Source organism: Scyliorhinus torazame, chromosome 8, assembly GCF_047496885.1.
Source record: "Scyliorhinus torazame isolate Kashiwa2021f chromosome 8, sScyTor2.1, whole genome shotgun sequence".
In the NCBI taxonomy this organism is placed as follows: Eukaryota; Metazoa; Chordata; class Chondrichthyes; order Carcharhiniformes; family Scyliorhinidae; genus Scyliorhinus; species Scyliorhinus torazame.
Window position 1 is genome coordinate 111,687,321 of NC_092714.1, and position 14,325 is coordinate 111,701,645.

The 14,325-nt window shown below is 46.6% G+C and overlaps 1 protein-coding gene across 2 annotated transcripts in view; it reads right to left on the minus strand.

Annotated features, from left to right (window-relative positions):
* Nucleotides 1-3,028: 3,028 nt before the first annotated feature.
* The window catches only part of usp16 (ubiquitin specific peptidase 16), a 65,952-nt gene continuing 54,655 nt past the window's right edge, over nucleotides 3,029-14,325 (minus strand). For both annotated transcript variants that reach the window (XM_072514029.1, XM_072514031.1), the window contains 3 exons: nucleotides 9,560-9,646; nucleotides 4,833-4,989; nucleotides 3,029-3,855 (listed from right to left, as the gene is read on the minus strand). In XM_072514029.1, the coding sequence (XP_072370130.1) occupies nucleotides 3,731-3,855; nucleotides 4,833-4,989; nucleotides 9,560-9,646 (369 nt within the window). In that variant the 3' untranslated portion in view covers nucleotides 3,029-3,730. The remainder of the gene's footprint in view (nucleotides 3,856-4,832; nucleotides 4,990-9,559; nucleotides 9,647-14,325) is intronic.

Below are 14,325 nucleotides of genomic sequence, written 5' to 3' on the forward strand. Positions count from 1 at the left end.
CTTGTCTTACTCTCCTGAAACTTACTACTGCTGTATTCCCTTTGACTGGATTGCTTTTGTGTTCTGGTGTGTCAGCGGGAGGCTAGCCCATCCCTTCTGGCCCTCCTTCACCGCTCTAACCAGGACCCCAAAATTTAGCTTCTGTAACGAGGCTCAGTCGTGCTCACCCCGACTTTCAGATAACGAAAGTTGGACTTGGCTAGGCGAAAAGTCAACTTTCTCAGGTTAGCTCCCCTTCCTGGAAAGCATTCGCTTTTACCCAGGTTCATCTGTACACCGAAAAGCCAAAGCCCTCGAGAAGTTTCATTATCTCCTTTGCACTGTCACATACAGTAACAGGTCATCCGCATACAAGGACACCCTATGCTCCCTGTCCCTTCTATCCCCTTCCACTTTGTGGGTGCCTTCAGTGCGATAGCCAGAGGCAAACAGTAGAGGAGACAATGGACAACCCTGCCCGGTGCCTTTTTCCAGTCGGAAGTATTTTGAGTTTAAATAATTTGTATGGACACTGGCAGTGGGGGCTCTATACAAAAGCCGGATCCAGGATATAAACCCAGGTCCAAAGCCAAACGTGCCCAAAACCTCAAATAAATAGCTCCATTCCACGCTATCGAACACCTTCTCTATGTCCAGAGAAATAATCACCTCCATTCAGGGGATGGAGAGGGGGACAGAATCATTTTGAGCAGCTAGCAATGTTGCATCTGCATTCAACAAAGAGATGGGGCAATCTGACCCACATTCCATTGGGAACTGCCCCTTTTATTCCATGAGCTATAACTTTTCTCAAGCCTGTTGTACGGCACTATATTGAAGTCCATGACTCTGTATGCATCAAAAGCATTACCCTCTTTCAACAAATTCCAATTTTTCTTTATCTTTAAGTCTATAAATTATTTAATACTTGAATTGCATTTGTTTTGGTGTGGTTTGGGATCAGTTGAAATATCAAAGGGCATTAAAAGTACTTGAGCAGTAAAATTACAATTTATTAGAATCAAGAATTTCTTGGACTTTCACTCCTGTAAATAGGAGCCCTGACTGTCACATTTAGGTGCATTGCTGCATTCTTGCTACTTACGGTTTCAAAACAAAATGCAATTTCAAGTTAGCGGTCTCTAACAACTATTTGTGCTTTCCTTCACTGCTGGCTCATCTGAGACTTGATTCAGTGTCTTTTTGACAGAGAAATATGGTCTTGCTCCCCAATTTCAATGGTGTGCATAACTGCTTAACAATTGAAATTACACTACCATAATGTGGCAGCTTATGTTTTGCCAGGTATATGAAATGAAAACCAGACAGGTAACAGGTATTTTACAGCTGCATAAACATGCAAAAATGACTTCCATCTGAGGTGTACTATGGAACTATTCTAAATAACTATGACTAGTTGGATTTTATGAGAAAATGGATCTCCAGTAATCCTTCTGAAAGGCGAATCTAACCTTTACAGCAATATGTGAACTAAAAATACAGTGGGGCTCATTGCACGATTTTTGCATTCTAAGTTAGCTTTAAACTGGTTACATGAATGAGTTGAAGGTCGTTCTCATTCTTTGTTACTTTTGTGCATTAGAAACTTGGAAATTGACTTAAGCCAGACTCTAAATCTGCATTACCAAAAGCAAACTGAACACCCTTAGAGGGTGTTGGTGTTTTAAAATACATGCCAAAGATAAAATGTTTCTTTATAAAGAGGTTTGTTTCTCCTCTGTACATTTCACTAATTATACACAGCTTCTGTTTGAATTCCAAACATTGTTTATTTTATCTCTGGAACGTAGTAGGCGATGCCAATGTTCTTCAAACTTTTTTTCTGGGGACCCATTTTTACCAACCGACCAACCTTCGGAACCCAGCCCGGCTGTCCTTCGCGACCCACGTCGGCCGACCTGTGCTACCCACCATTTTCTCTTAACTTGTTTGCTGCTGACAAAAATGGAGGAAATGGTTTTGGGTCCCTTTGGCCCTCGAACACGCTCCTCCAATGGAACCTGTTGGATGAAGGTGAAGCCTTCTGGTGTCGGAAAGTATGGTGTCTTCATCTGTCGAAAGTTCTGCATTTTTTTCCTGTAAAATTTTATCAAATAAACCCCCCACCGAACTTGTAAAAAAATAAAAATAAAAAAATAAAAATTAAATGAATAAAATAAATGAATAAAATGAAAAAAAAAAAACCCCAAAACTTGTAAACCAAAAAGCTGCGCCCGTTTTTTAAAAAAGCGGCTGCCATGCGCTTGCATGCCCGATCGGCGCGCATGCGCATAGTTTTGCGCATGCGTGTGGATGATCTGACACGCATGTGCAGTGCGGCCGCATTTTTTTTACATGTTCGCGGCCATTTTGAAAGCCGCTTGCAGCCGGCGTTAATAACAGCCGGCTGTTACACGCAGATTTGCGCAATCGGGAGCGCCGCGTCGGTCGGCTCCCCGACCCTCCCGACACCTGCCTGTGACCCACCTGCAGGTCACGCCCCCGAGTTTGACAATGCCTGGTCTATGCAACAGTCTGTTAGAATTTTAAAATACCCGTGAATGAACCATCATCAAGTTTCCTCCATGGATGTCAAAATTAGTACACAAAATACTTAAGGCTGCACACCAACTTGGAATTACCAGTGAGACAATGGTTTTTCTGGGACAAGATCATCAAAGTAGACAGGATGGTTGAAGTAATACTGTGGGAAATGAAGGCCAATGGTTAAGCAGTTCAGATTTTGTAAGTGTTCAGTGATTTGCAGGAAGAGTGTGAATAAGTGAGGTGCTTGGAGCAGGAGAAATTATATGATAAAGACAACGCCACCAACATATTTTGGGAGTAGCGGGTGGAGAGCTTCAGTGAGACAAACTTGTCAAAACCGCAAAGCTGGATTCTTCCACCCCACCTGCCGCAAGAACGCCATGGGCGAAACGCGGACAACGGGCGGGTTTCTCCGGTCGCTGGGCGGACACGGTCGGAGAATCCCGCCCATTGTCTTTCTATGGTGCTACCAAATTTACTAGTCAAAAAGTTACCAAGAGAATATAAAAACTTTTTTTTATTCCAGTTGTGATTGTCTGTGACTTTTGATTAACAATAAACTTTACAACATTGTATTATTATGCATAGACTTGAAGCATCTCACTCAAAATGTCAGTTTTAACTTTGCAACCACTGCCATCTACTTATTTTAAGTGAAAAAGCTAATTGGTCTGATCAACAGATGTAGTTGTTTTCCTCACTTTCAAACTTGGAAACATCATTTCACAACAGTTTAAATGAGTAGAATAATTTATTTTAAAAAACATTTTCCATTTGACTCCTGTGAACATTTGGTTTCAAATTATTGAAATGCTCCTGTGTTTCTGTGATAAGAAATGAGGGCTGTGAACATTTTTTTAAATGGCGCTTGTTCAGAAGTATATTTTGCTATCAAAAGTACTTGGGTCAATACATTTTATTTAAAACTTTTGTATGGCTTACTTTCAAAATTACTATAATTTTAGTTTATTAAACATCCAGGCAAAATACAAGGCATTTGTTTTTACCTACAATAGTACAGAAGGGTTCATATCACACGAGCCATTTTCTCCCTCAGCTTGTTGAACAGTAGGCAATCATTTAATCTCATTGAATGTTGCATAGATTTAGACCTTGATGGTGCTTTTCATTTTTCTGCTAGAAATTAAACAAGTGGTCTGTTCTGAAATGAAACAAATTGAAAATGTCCTTTCATAGGGGACAGTTAGAAAATTCTCTCATAAAACAGCAGGTAGGCCTGGGCACTCAGTACTTTCATCTCTGGCACTGCTTGCACACGGGTATCACTTATATGGAACCAGTTACCCATGGGTGGCTCTGCTTTAATTTCTGTTAACAAAAGAAACAGAACTGTCAATGACCATGTAGTTAAATCAAAAGTAAAACATTCAGCTAATTAAGGTTTCGACTGTTTTCCCTCCCAAGGTTACCGAAAAATAAAATGTATTTGAATTGCACCGTTCTGGGTTCTAATTAAACTTTAAATGGACTTGTATCATTTTGACATTTCATTTAAAAATGAACTGCATAGAGATTACCAAAGACCGTATATAGAGATGCACTGCTTGAAATAGCTGGAATTTTTTTTAATGGCGGCAAATCTCCTTCCAATGTACCAAGAATGAGTGTTTTTTTAAATGTGCTAATTATATGGAACAAGCTTTAAATTATTGTCTTGGGGGAAATATGATGAACACTGAAGAATAAAAAATGAATTCCAAGCATTTAAGCAGTGAAATTTAATATTTCTCCAAAGTTTTTCCAAAATGAGTACTCTTTTTAACCTTGCTTGCTATGTATTAAAATCTGAATCACTTCATTTTTTCCAAGGGGCAATTTAGCGTGGCCAATCCACCTACCCTGCACATCTTCGGGTTGTGGGGGTGAGACCCACAAAGAAATGGGGAGAATGTGCAAATTCCACAGTGACAGTGACCCGGGATCGAACCCGTGTCCTCACTGCTCTCAGTGAGACAGCAGTGCTAACCATTGCGCCCCTGTGCCGCCAAAATCGGAATCAATTGAGTAGCAGAATTAAAAATAGAAAATGCTGGAAACACTCTCTCTTTGCAAATGTTGCCAAACTGGCTGTGTATTTCCTGCATTATCAAGTTGCATTTGAAATTTCCAGCATCTGCAGTACTTTGCTTTTATAGTAACAGAGCTATTATGGTAAACAATAGGAACTTTAAAAAAAGATTTATGAATCTTCAACCTAATCCAATTATTTATCTCAAACAATAATTGTCAGAATTATGATATGGATTGGCCAGCACTAATATTCATTTGTTGTAGATAACACTTACCTGGCAGTGTACATCTAGTCATCACGTATTCAGCAAGGCGGTTGCTGGGAGTTCGGACCTTAACATAAGCTGTATAATGTCCCGATCTCATAGTGCCACTATGCTCCACTACTCCATACAGACTATATAATACATTTGTACAGTTCTCTGTTACATTCTGCGTGACAAAACAAAGGGATGGCAATTAACTCAAAACAGTTGCTGTTGAGGTGCAAGGAAAAGCTTAATCTCTTAGACTTTTTGTTGTCTTTATTTCCATTAAACTATTGAATACAATTACGCAATTCTAGCCATATCTTCAAAGGATAGAGATAGAATGCATAAGTAACAGGATAAACAGCCGGCTATGAAATGAAGTGCAGGCTGACTGTTTTGCAGCACACTTAAGGAGCAACAGAAGGGAAGTAAAATTACCAGGCAGCTGTCACACCATCTTGTAGCCAGCTTCAGGCTTTATGTGAAAGGTACATGAAACGGATTTTCCTATTCTCTAAAGATATGGCAGGAACTAATATGTTTAACATACTGGCATGTGAATGGTGAAAGGAGGGGCTGTCAGTGAGCAAAAACATTTACGATGGAGGCAGAGGGCACGGTTGAGGTAATAAATGAATATTTTGCATGTCTCTACCAAAGACACAGTGGTGAGGAGGTAGCTGAAATATTGGATGGTCTAAAAATTGATAAAGAGCAGGTATTAGAAAGGCTGGCTGCCCTTGAATGATAACCCACCAGGGCCAGATGAAATACATCCAAGGACAAACACAAGGGAAGTATGGGTGGAAACTTTGGAAGCGATCGTCACAATCTTCCAATCCTGCTTAAATCCTGGGGTGGAGCCAGAGAATTGGAGATTTACAAATATTTACAAATTTACCCTTGTTCAAAAAAAGGTGCAAGTATCAACTCAGCAACTACAGACCAGTCAGTTTAACCTTGGTGGTGAGAAAGCTTTTAAAAAGGATAATCCAAGAGAAATTTAACAGGCACTTGGACAAATGTGGATTAATTACAGAAAGCCAGCTTGCTTCATGCTTAACTCAATTGAATTTTTGATGAGGTAACAGGATTGCCGAGGGCAATGTGATTGTTACATACACAAATTTCCAAAAGGTGTTTGATAAAAGTGCCACTTGTCAGCAACGTTAAAACCCATGGAATAAAAGGACAATGGCAGTGTGAATATGGAGGTTAACTGGGTGACAGGAACCAGTCTAGTGAACAGCTATCTTTCAGACTGGAAGAAGTTAAAGAATGGAGTTCCCAGGGCCATTCGGAACAATGTTCTTCTTGATCTATATTAATGACCCTGACATGGGTGTGCAGGGCACAGTTTCAAAATTTGTGGATGTCTCAAAACTGCATTGTGAACTAAGGAAGATAGGGATAGAGTTCAAAAGCAGGCTGGCATAATGTGCAGACATGCCTGCATTAAATTTCCTCTGCCACAAGTGCGAAGTGATACATTCTGGTAGGAAGGACAAGTCAAGGCAAAACAAAAGATGCAATTTTACAGGGACTGTGGGAATAGTGGAACTTTGGGATTCATGTGCAAAGGTTTGCAGGGCAGGTTGAGGAAAAGGAAATCAGGCATAACATATAAAAGCATGGTTCTAGTGAACCTTTGCAAAATACTGATTCAATCTCAACTGCAGAATTGTGTCAAATTCTTGGCACCACACTTCAGGAAGGATTTGAAAGATTTACAAGAATGGTTCTAGGGATGAGGGACTTCAGTTATAAGGAGAGATTTGGAGAAGCTGGGACTGTTCTCCTTGGAAAAAAGATTAAGAGGAGACTCGGTAGGTGTTCAAAATCATGTAGCAAGAAACTATTCCCATTGGTGAATTGGACGAGAACCAAAGGAGATCATAGAATCCCTACAGTGCAGAAGTATGCCATTCGACCCATCAAGTCTGCACCGACCCTTTGAATGAGCACTCTACCCGTGCCCACTCCCCCTATATCCGTAACCCAATAACCTACCCTTGACATCCCTAGACACTAAGGGGCAATTTATCATGGCCAATTCACCTAACATGCACACCTTTGGACTGTGGGAGGAAACTGGAGCACCCGGAGGAAACCCATGCAGACAAGGGGAGAACGTACAAACTCCACACTGACAGTGACCCAAGGCTGGAATTGAACCCGGGTCCCTGGGGCTGTGAGTCAGCAGTGCTAACCATTGTGCCACCCATCAATTTAAGGTAAATGGCAAAAGCAACAAATGCAGCAGGAGTAACTGCAGCGAGTGAAGATCTGGAATACACTGCCTGGGGGTGTGCTTAGGGTTGCTAACCCTCCAGGATTAGCCTGGAGTTTCCAGGATTTGATGATCAATCTCCAGGACACTGCCATGTGCAACCTTGGAGAAAACCATCGGGACATTGAAAAAGAGTTTTATTTTTCATAATTTAAAACAAATGTTTATCTTTACCAGTTCTAAAATCTTAAAAATTAGGAAAAAAGGCTCTTATTATTCTATTGGGTAATTTGTTTTCAAATTGCCGTAGGAAGTTAGTGCATTGCAAAGATGGATGTGGTGCCCAAATAAGGTGGCTTGTTAAGTTTGTCCTGGATTATAATAATAATTTTTTTTTTTTTTTAAATAAACATTTTATTAAGGCATGATTTTACACCAATAAACAATACAAATACAAATATACACATAGTTCAGTGCGTAACACATCCCTCCATCTCCCATTGTTCCCGTCTACTCTAAACACAAAATAGCCTAACTCCCCCCTACCCCTTCCCCCTCTTATTGAATCTGCTGACAGTACCTCGCAGAAAGATAGACGGAATGGGAAAAAGAAGGCAGCAGCAGCAGCCCAGGATCGGAGGGGGGGGGGGGGGGGGGGGGGAGAGAGGGGGGGGGCGGGGAGGGGGGGGGGCGGGGGGAGGAGGAACCAGAAGGACTCTCAGGGTTGTTAATATATACTGTATAGTATGTATAGGTCGTTGCGACAGATAATTAAATATTGGACTGTTAAATTATATTTTTGGAGAGTGTTACTTGTGACAAGGCAGTTGCCAATTAGGGCTAGTTTTCATTTTTGTTATTTATTATTTATTCATTTTTTGTTTATAAAATAGGTCATTGTTATTTGTGTTGTTATAATATTGTGTAAAGGATGCACAATGTACTGTGTTGGTTGACCAAAAATTTTCAATAAAATATTTAATTTAAAAAAAAAGAATCTGCTGACAGTTTAGTTTTCTCTGAAGAAGTCAATAAACGGCTGCCACCTCCGGACGAACCCTAACGTTGATCCTCTCAGGACAAACTTAATTTTCTCAAATTTGAGAAACCCAGCCATGTCACTAACTCAAACCCCTGATTTTGGGGGCTTTGAGTCCCTCCACGCTAATAAGATCCGTCTCTGGGCTACTAAGGAGGCAAAGGCCAAAACGTCAACCTCTCTCGCCCCCTGGATTCCTGGGTCTTCTGACACTCCGAAAATCGCCACCTCTGGACTCGGCGCCACCCTTGTTTTTAGTACCATCGACATGACATCCGCAAATCCCTGCCAGTATCCCCTAAGCTTCGGGCATGCCCAAGACATATGGACATGGTTTGCTGGCCCTCCCGCACACCTCTCACTTGTCCTCTATCCCAAAAAACTGGCTCATTCGGGCCACCGTCACGTGTGCCTGGTGAACCACCTTGAATTGTATCAGGCTGAGCCTGGCACATGATGAGGACATGTTGACTCTGCTCAGAGCATCCTCCCACAGACCCACCTCTACCTCCCCTCCCAGCTCATCTTCCCATTTACACTTTAGCTCACCTATCTATGTTTCCTCCCACTCCATGAGTTCTTCATAGGTATCCAAAGCCTTCCCCTCCCCCATTTTAGAAACTACTTTGTCCTGTTACCCTGTGGCGGTAGAAGCGGAAAAGTCGCAACCTGCCTTTGTGTAAAATCCCTTATCTGCAGATATCGAAACCCATTCCCTCCTTGCAATTCAAACTCCTCCTCCAAATCCTCGAAATATTGAAAGCTCCCATCAATAAACAGATCCCCCAGCCTCTCAATCTCTGCTCTCTGCCACCCCGAAACCCTCACCATTTAGCCTCCCTGGGACAAACCAGTGATTATCACAAATTGGAGCCCACAGGATGAGGGAGTGAGACGAGCTCTTGCAGAGAGCCGGCATGGCCAAAAGGTCTGTAGCTGCTAACTATTCTCTGAACTTTGATCAACCTCAAGTTGGTGCAGGTGGTGTATGTATATCACAGTGAGACCATAAAAAAGGGTACGGGAAAGAGGAACACAATTACTGGATAACAAAACCTCAAACAAAAACACTAAATCACTTCAATCATAATTTTGGATATCCATTTACATATAGATAAATCAGAATTTCAGCACATAATTTAAACTCTTTCACTCTGTAAACAAATAAATGTTATCCGTATAAATACTTATTCTAAACGGAATGCACCACTTCCCTTTTTCTACATTAATTAAAACTGTTGGATATGCTGTGAAACAAATCTACTGTCAGCAATATCATGCCTCAAAGCACTTGGAAAGTGCTCCGAGCATAAGTTACCTGCAGGAAAAAAAGACGCGAGGAAGAGAAGAAAATTGGGATAGAAAAGCTTTTAATATACAAGGTAATATAACTTAATGACACCAGTAACATACACTGTCTCATTGGTAAAGCTATGATAATGGGTGTAATCATATTTACATTTTTTTCCCCCCAAGTCTTACCTTGCAGTTTAGTGCACAGAATGGAGCAAGATCAAGCACTTGTGGGAAATGGATATGCTTGTTTATTTTGCGAAGGTTGAACCCTAACTATGGGGAGAAAAAAACATTTGTAGTTTGACAATGGTTGTGCGTACCTCGGTCATTAATAAAAAAATAAAGCTGGTCTTTCGCTGATATACCACATGGTTGACAACTTACAGCAATAGTTCTGCAAAATATATTTTTAAACCATTGAGAATCCTAGCAATTCATTTAATCATGTTATCATAGCAGAGTAAATATTCAACTGTTAATAACGTTCAGGCCTGGGCTTCCGGTGGCGGCCATGACCTGCTAGGTCGCACGTTCACGGCAGCTCCCGCCGAGGTCGGTATTTCGGGCCGCTGAACGGGACGGCGGCGGCATTTGGAGGCTGAGACCGGTGTGGGAACGGACGCTGGAGAGGTGCCTCCCGGTGCTGCATGGAGAGAACGAGGAGTGAGACCGGCAGACGCGCAAACGCAGGGAAGGTAGAGAAGGTCCGGGAAGATCGGGAGGTGAAGATCGGGAGGTGTGGGCGCAGTGGGCCAAAGAACAACAAGAATTCCTAAAAAACTGCTTTGTGGAGCTTAAAACGGAGATGTTGGCCTCCATGGAGAAGATTGTGGTGGCCCAGAAGGTGCAGGAGAAGGAGATCAAGGTGGTGAGGAGGAAGGTGACGGAGAATGAGGACGAGATCCTGGGCCTGGCGGTGAAGGTGCAACATAAGAGATGGCGAGAGGCTAGATGACCTTTAGTACAGGTCTCAGAGTCATAATCTGCGGATCCTGGGCCATCCCGAAGGAGCGGAGGGGGCGGACGCAAACACGTACGTGACCACAATGTTGGGGACGCTGATGGGCGCGGGGGCCTTCCCACGGCCCTTGGAGCTGGATGGGGCGCACAGGGTCCTCGCCAGAAAGCCGAGGGTGAACGGGCCGCCGAGGGCGATGCTGATACGGTTTCATCGTTTGACAGACCGGGAGCGAGTCCTGCGGTGGGCGAAGAAAGAGCGGAGCAGTAAGTGGGAGAACGGCGAGATCCGCATCTACCAGGACTTGGGAGCTGAGTTGGCGAGGAGGCGTGCGGGGTTCAACCGGGCTAAGGCGGTCCTCCACAGCAAAGGGGTGAGGTTTGGGCTCCTTCATCCGGCGAGACTCTGGGTAACATACCAGGACAGGCACAATTACTTTGATACGCCGGAAGAGGCATGGTCGTTCATCAGACACGAGACGCTGGACCTGAACTAAGGGACAGTTGTATGGGGGTGAAATGTGCGGGTGGGGGTGGACCAGGGGTAAGATGGGGGGTAAAGCATAAGATTATTTGCTTGTCTGCTCCAGTTTGGTCGGCGGTTTTGTTGTTTGTTTTGTTTTTCAGGGGTTTGGTTTTAGGGGGCGGGAAACGCCCGGGACGGGTTGTCCGGCGCACAGGAAGGTCCCGGTTGGCGCTTGCCCCCCTCTACCCTGTGGGGGGGGGGGGGGGGGGGGGGGTTGGGTGGACCGAAGAAGGCAACAAGTTTAGGGTCGGCATATAGGGACGGGAGTGGCCGGGGTCAGCATGGGTGAGCTGACTCACGGAAGCATAGTGGGGGGGAAATCAGACCTAAGCTGATGCTTGGCGCTGGCTGGGAGGGGGGGGGGGGGGGTGCTGCTGCTGTGGCTGACTGAAGGGGAGCCAGGTGAGGGGAATGGATGGAGAGTCGGGCTGGGGGGGCCACCGAGGGGAGGGCTGGAATCGGGATGCAGGGGCACGTGGCCGAAAAAGAGAGATGGTTAGTCGGCAGGATGGGGGGGGTGGCCAACCCCCGACCAGGCTGATCACGTGGAACGTGAGAGGCCTGAATGGGCTGGTCAAGAGGTCCCGTGTGTTCTCGCATTTGAAGGGGTTGAAGACGGACGTGGCCATGTTGCAAGAGACGCACTTAAAGCTCGCGGACCAGACGAGGCTAAGGAAAAGATAGGTGGGACAGGTGTTTCACTCGGGGTTAGACTTAAAGACCAGAGGGGTGGCAATTTTGGTTAGTAAACGAGTGGCATTTGAGGCGGGGAGCAGCATGGCACACAAGGGGGGCAGGTGCATAATGGTGAGTGGCAAGCTGCAGGGGGCCCGGGTGGTGCCAGTGAATGTGTATGCCCCAAACTGGGACGATGCGGACTTCATGAGGCTCGTGCTGGGTAGGATCCCGGACTTGGAGTCAAATAACCTGATTATGGATGTGGACTTTAATATGGTCTTGGACCCGATTTTGGACCATCCAAGTCCAGGTCGGGAAAGAGGCCGGCGGCGGCCAGGGCCCTGTGGGAGTTCGTGGGCCAGGTGGGGGATGTGGACCATGGAGGTTTGTGCGGCCAAGGGCGAAGGAGTTCTCCTTTTTCTCCCACGTCCATAAAGTCTATTCGCGGATCGACTTCTTTGTGTTGAGTAGGGCGCTGATCCCGAGGGTGGAGGGGGTTGAATACTCGGCCACTGCGGTCTCGGACCATGCCCCGCACTGGGTGGACCTGCGGGGTCAGCGCCCTCTCTGGAGACTGGATGTGGGGCTGCTGGCGGATGAGGTGGTGTGTGGACGGATAAGGAGGAGCATTGAGAACTATGTGGCAGCGAATGACACAGGGGAGGTAACGGTGGCAGTGGTGTGGGAGGCTTTGAACGCGGTCGTTAAGGGAGAGTTAATCTCCATCAGGTCCCACAGAGAGAAGGAGAGGGCGGAGGGGGAGAGGCTGGTGGGAGAGATAATCCAAGTAGACAGGAGATACGCGGAGGCCCCAGAGGGGGGGCTGCTGAATGAACGCCGGAAACTTCAGGCGGAGTTCGACTTGCTGACCACGGGGAAGTCGGAAGCGCAGTTAAGGAAAGTGAAAGGGGCAGTCTACGAGTATGGGGAGAAGGAGAGTAGGATGCGGGCGCACCAGCTGCGCAAGAGGGAGGCGGCTAGAGAGGTTGGGGGAGTGCGAGATAAGGAGGGCAACATGGTGCTGAGCCCAGAGAGGGTCAATGAAGTCTTCAGGGTGGTCTACGTGAAGTTATACGAGTCGGAACCCCCTGGGGAGGGGGAAGGGATGAGGCAGTTTATGGACCGGTTGAGGTTCCCGAGGGTGGAAGTGGAGCGGGTGGAGGGATTGGGGGCCCCAATTGAGTTGGAGGAGGTAGTCAGGGGGCTGTCAAGCATGCAGTCGGGCAAGGCCCCGGGTCCGGACGGCTTCCCTGTAGAATTTTATAAGAAGTTCTCGGAGCTACTGAGCCTGCTCCTGCTAAGAACCTTCAATGCGGCAAAGGAGAGAGGGACCATCCCTCCGACGATGTCGCAGGCATTGATTTCGCTCATCTTGAAGAAGGCGAAGGATCCGCTTCAGTGTGGGTCCTACAGGCCGATATCGCTTCTGAATGTAGACGCCAAACTGTTGGCAAAAATTCTGGCCACCAGAATAGAGGACTGTGTCCCGGGAGTGATCGGGGAGGACCAGACGGGTTTCGTTATGGGCAGGCAGCTGAACACGAATGTGAGGAGGCTCCTGAATATTATCATGATGCCCTCGGACGGGGGTATGCGGAAGTGGTGACTGCAGTGGCTGCGGAGAAGGCCCTTGACAGGGCGGAGTGGGAGTATTTGTGGGAGGCGTTAGGCAGGTTTGGATTCAGTGAGGCATTCATAGGGTCAAGCTGCTGTATCAGGCCCCTGTAGCAAGTGTGTCCACGAACCGGCGACGGTCGGAGTATTTCAGGCTGCACCGGGGGACGAGGCAGGGGTGTCCCCTGTCCCCGTTGCTGTTTGCCCTGGCAATTGAGCCGTTGGCCATTGTGCTCAGGACTTCAAGGGATTGGAGGGGCTGGTGTGCGCGCGCGCGGGGGGGGAAAGAGAGGAGGAGGAACACCGGGTCTCCCTCTACGCGGATGACATGTTGTTGTACATTTCGGACCCGCTAGAGGGGATGGGGGAGGTCATGCGGATCCTGAGGGACTTAGGGAGCTTCTCGGGGTATAAATTGAACGTGGGGAAGACTGAGCTGTTCGTGGTCCACACTAGGGGCCAGGAGGAGAGACTGAGGGAGCTCACGCTCAAGATAGTGGAGAGGAGCTTTTGGTACTTGGGGATACAAGTGGCCAGGAACTTGGATGCCCTGCACAAGCTCAACTTAACCCGGCTCGTGGAAAAGATGCTTCTGCAGCTATTATTGGACGGCCAATGTGGCCATGGTTAGGAAGAGGATGATGGAGGAGGGGGCGGCGTCATGCAAAGGCACCAGCCTAAGGGCACTAGTCAAGGCTCCGCTGCCGTTCTCACCGGCGCGATACACCACAAGTCCGGTGGTGACGGCGGCACTGAGGATTTGGGGGCAGTGGGGGAGACACAGGCAGGAGGAGGGGTCCTGTGTGTGGACCCCGATACCGAATAACCATAGATTTGCTCCAGGTAGGATGGATGGGGGATTTCAAGGCTGGTATAGGGCAGGTATTAGGAGGATGGGGGGGACCTGTTTATAGTCGGGACTTTCCCCAGCATGCAGGCGCTGGAGGAGAAGTTCGGCCTGCCCCCGGGGAATGCGTTCAGGTACCTCCAGGTTCGGGACTTTCTTAGAAAACAGGTGGGGACATTCCCGCGGCTGCCCCCGCGTAGGTACCAGGACAGGGTGGTGTTTGGCATCTGGGTAGGGGAGGGGAAGGTGTCGGACATATATCAGGAGCTGCAGGAGGTGGAGGAAGCCGGAGTGGAGGAGCTGAAGGGCAAGTGGGAGGAGGAGCTGGGT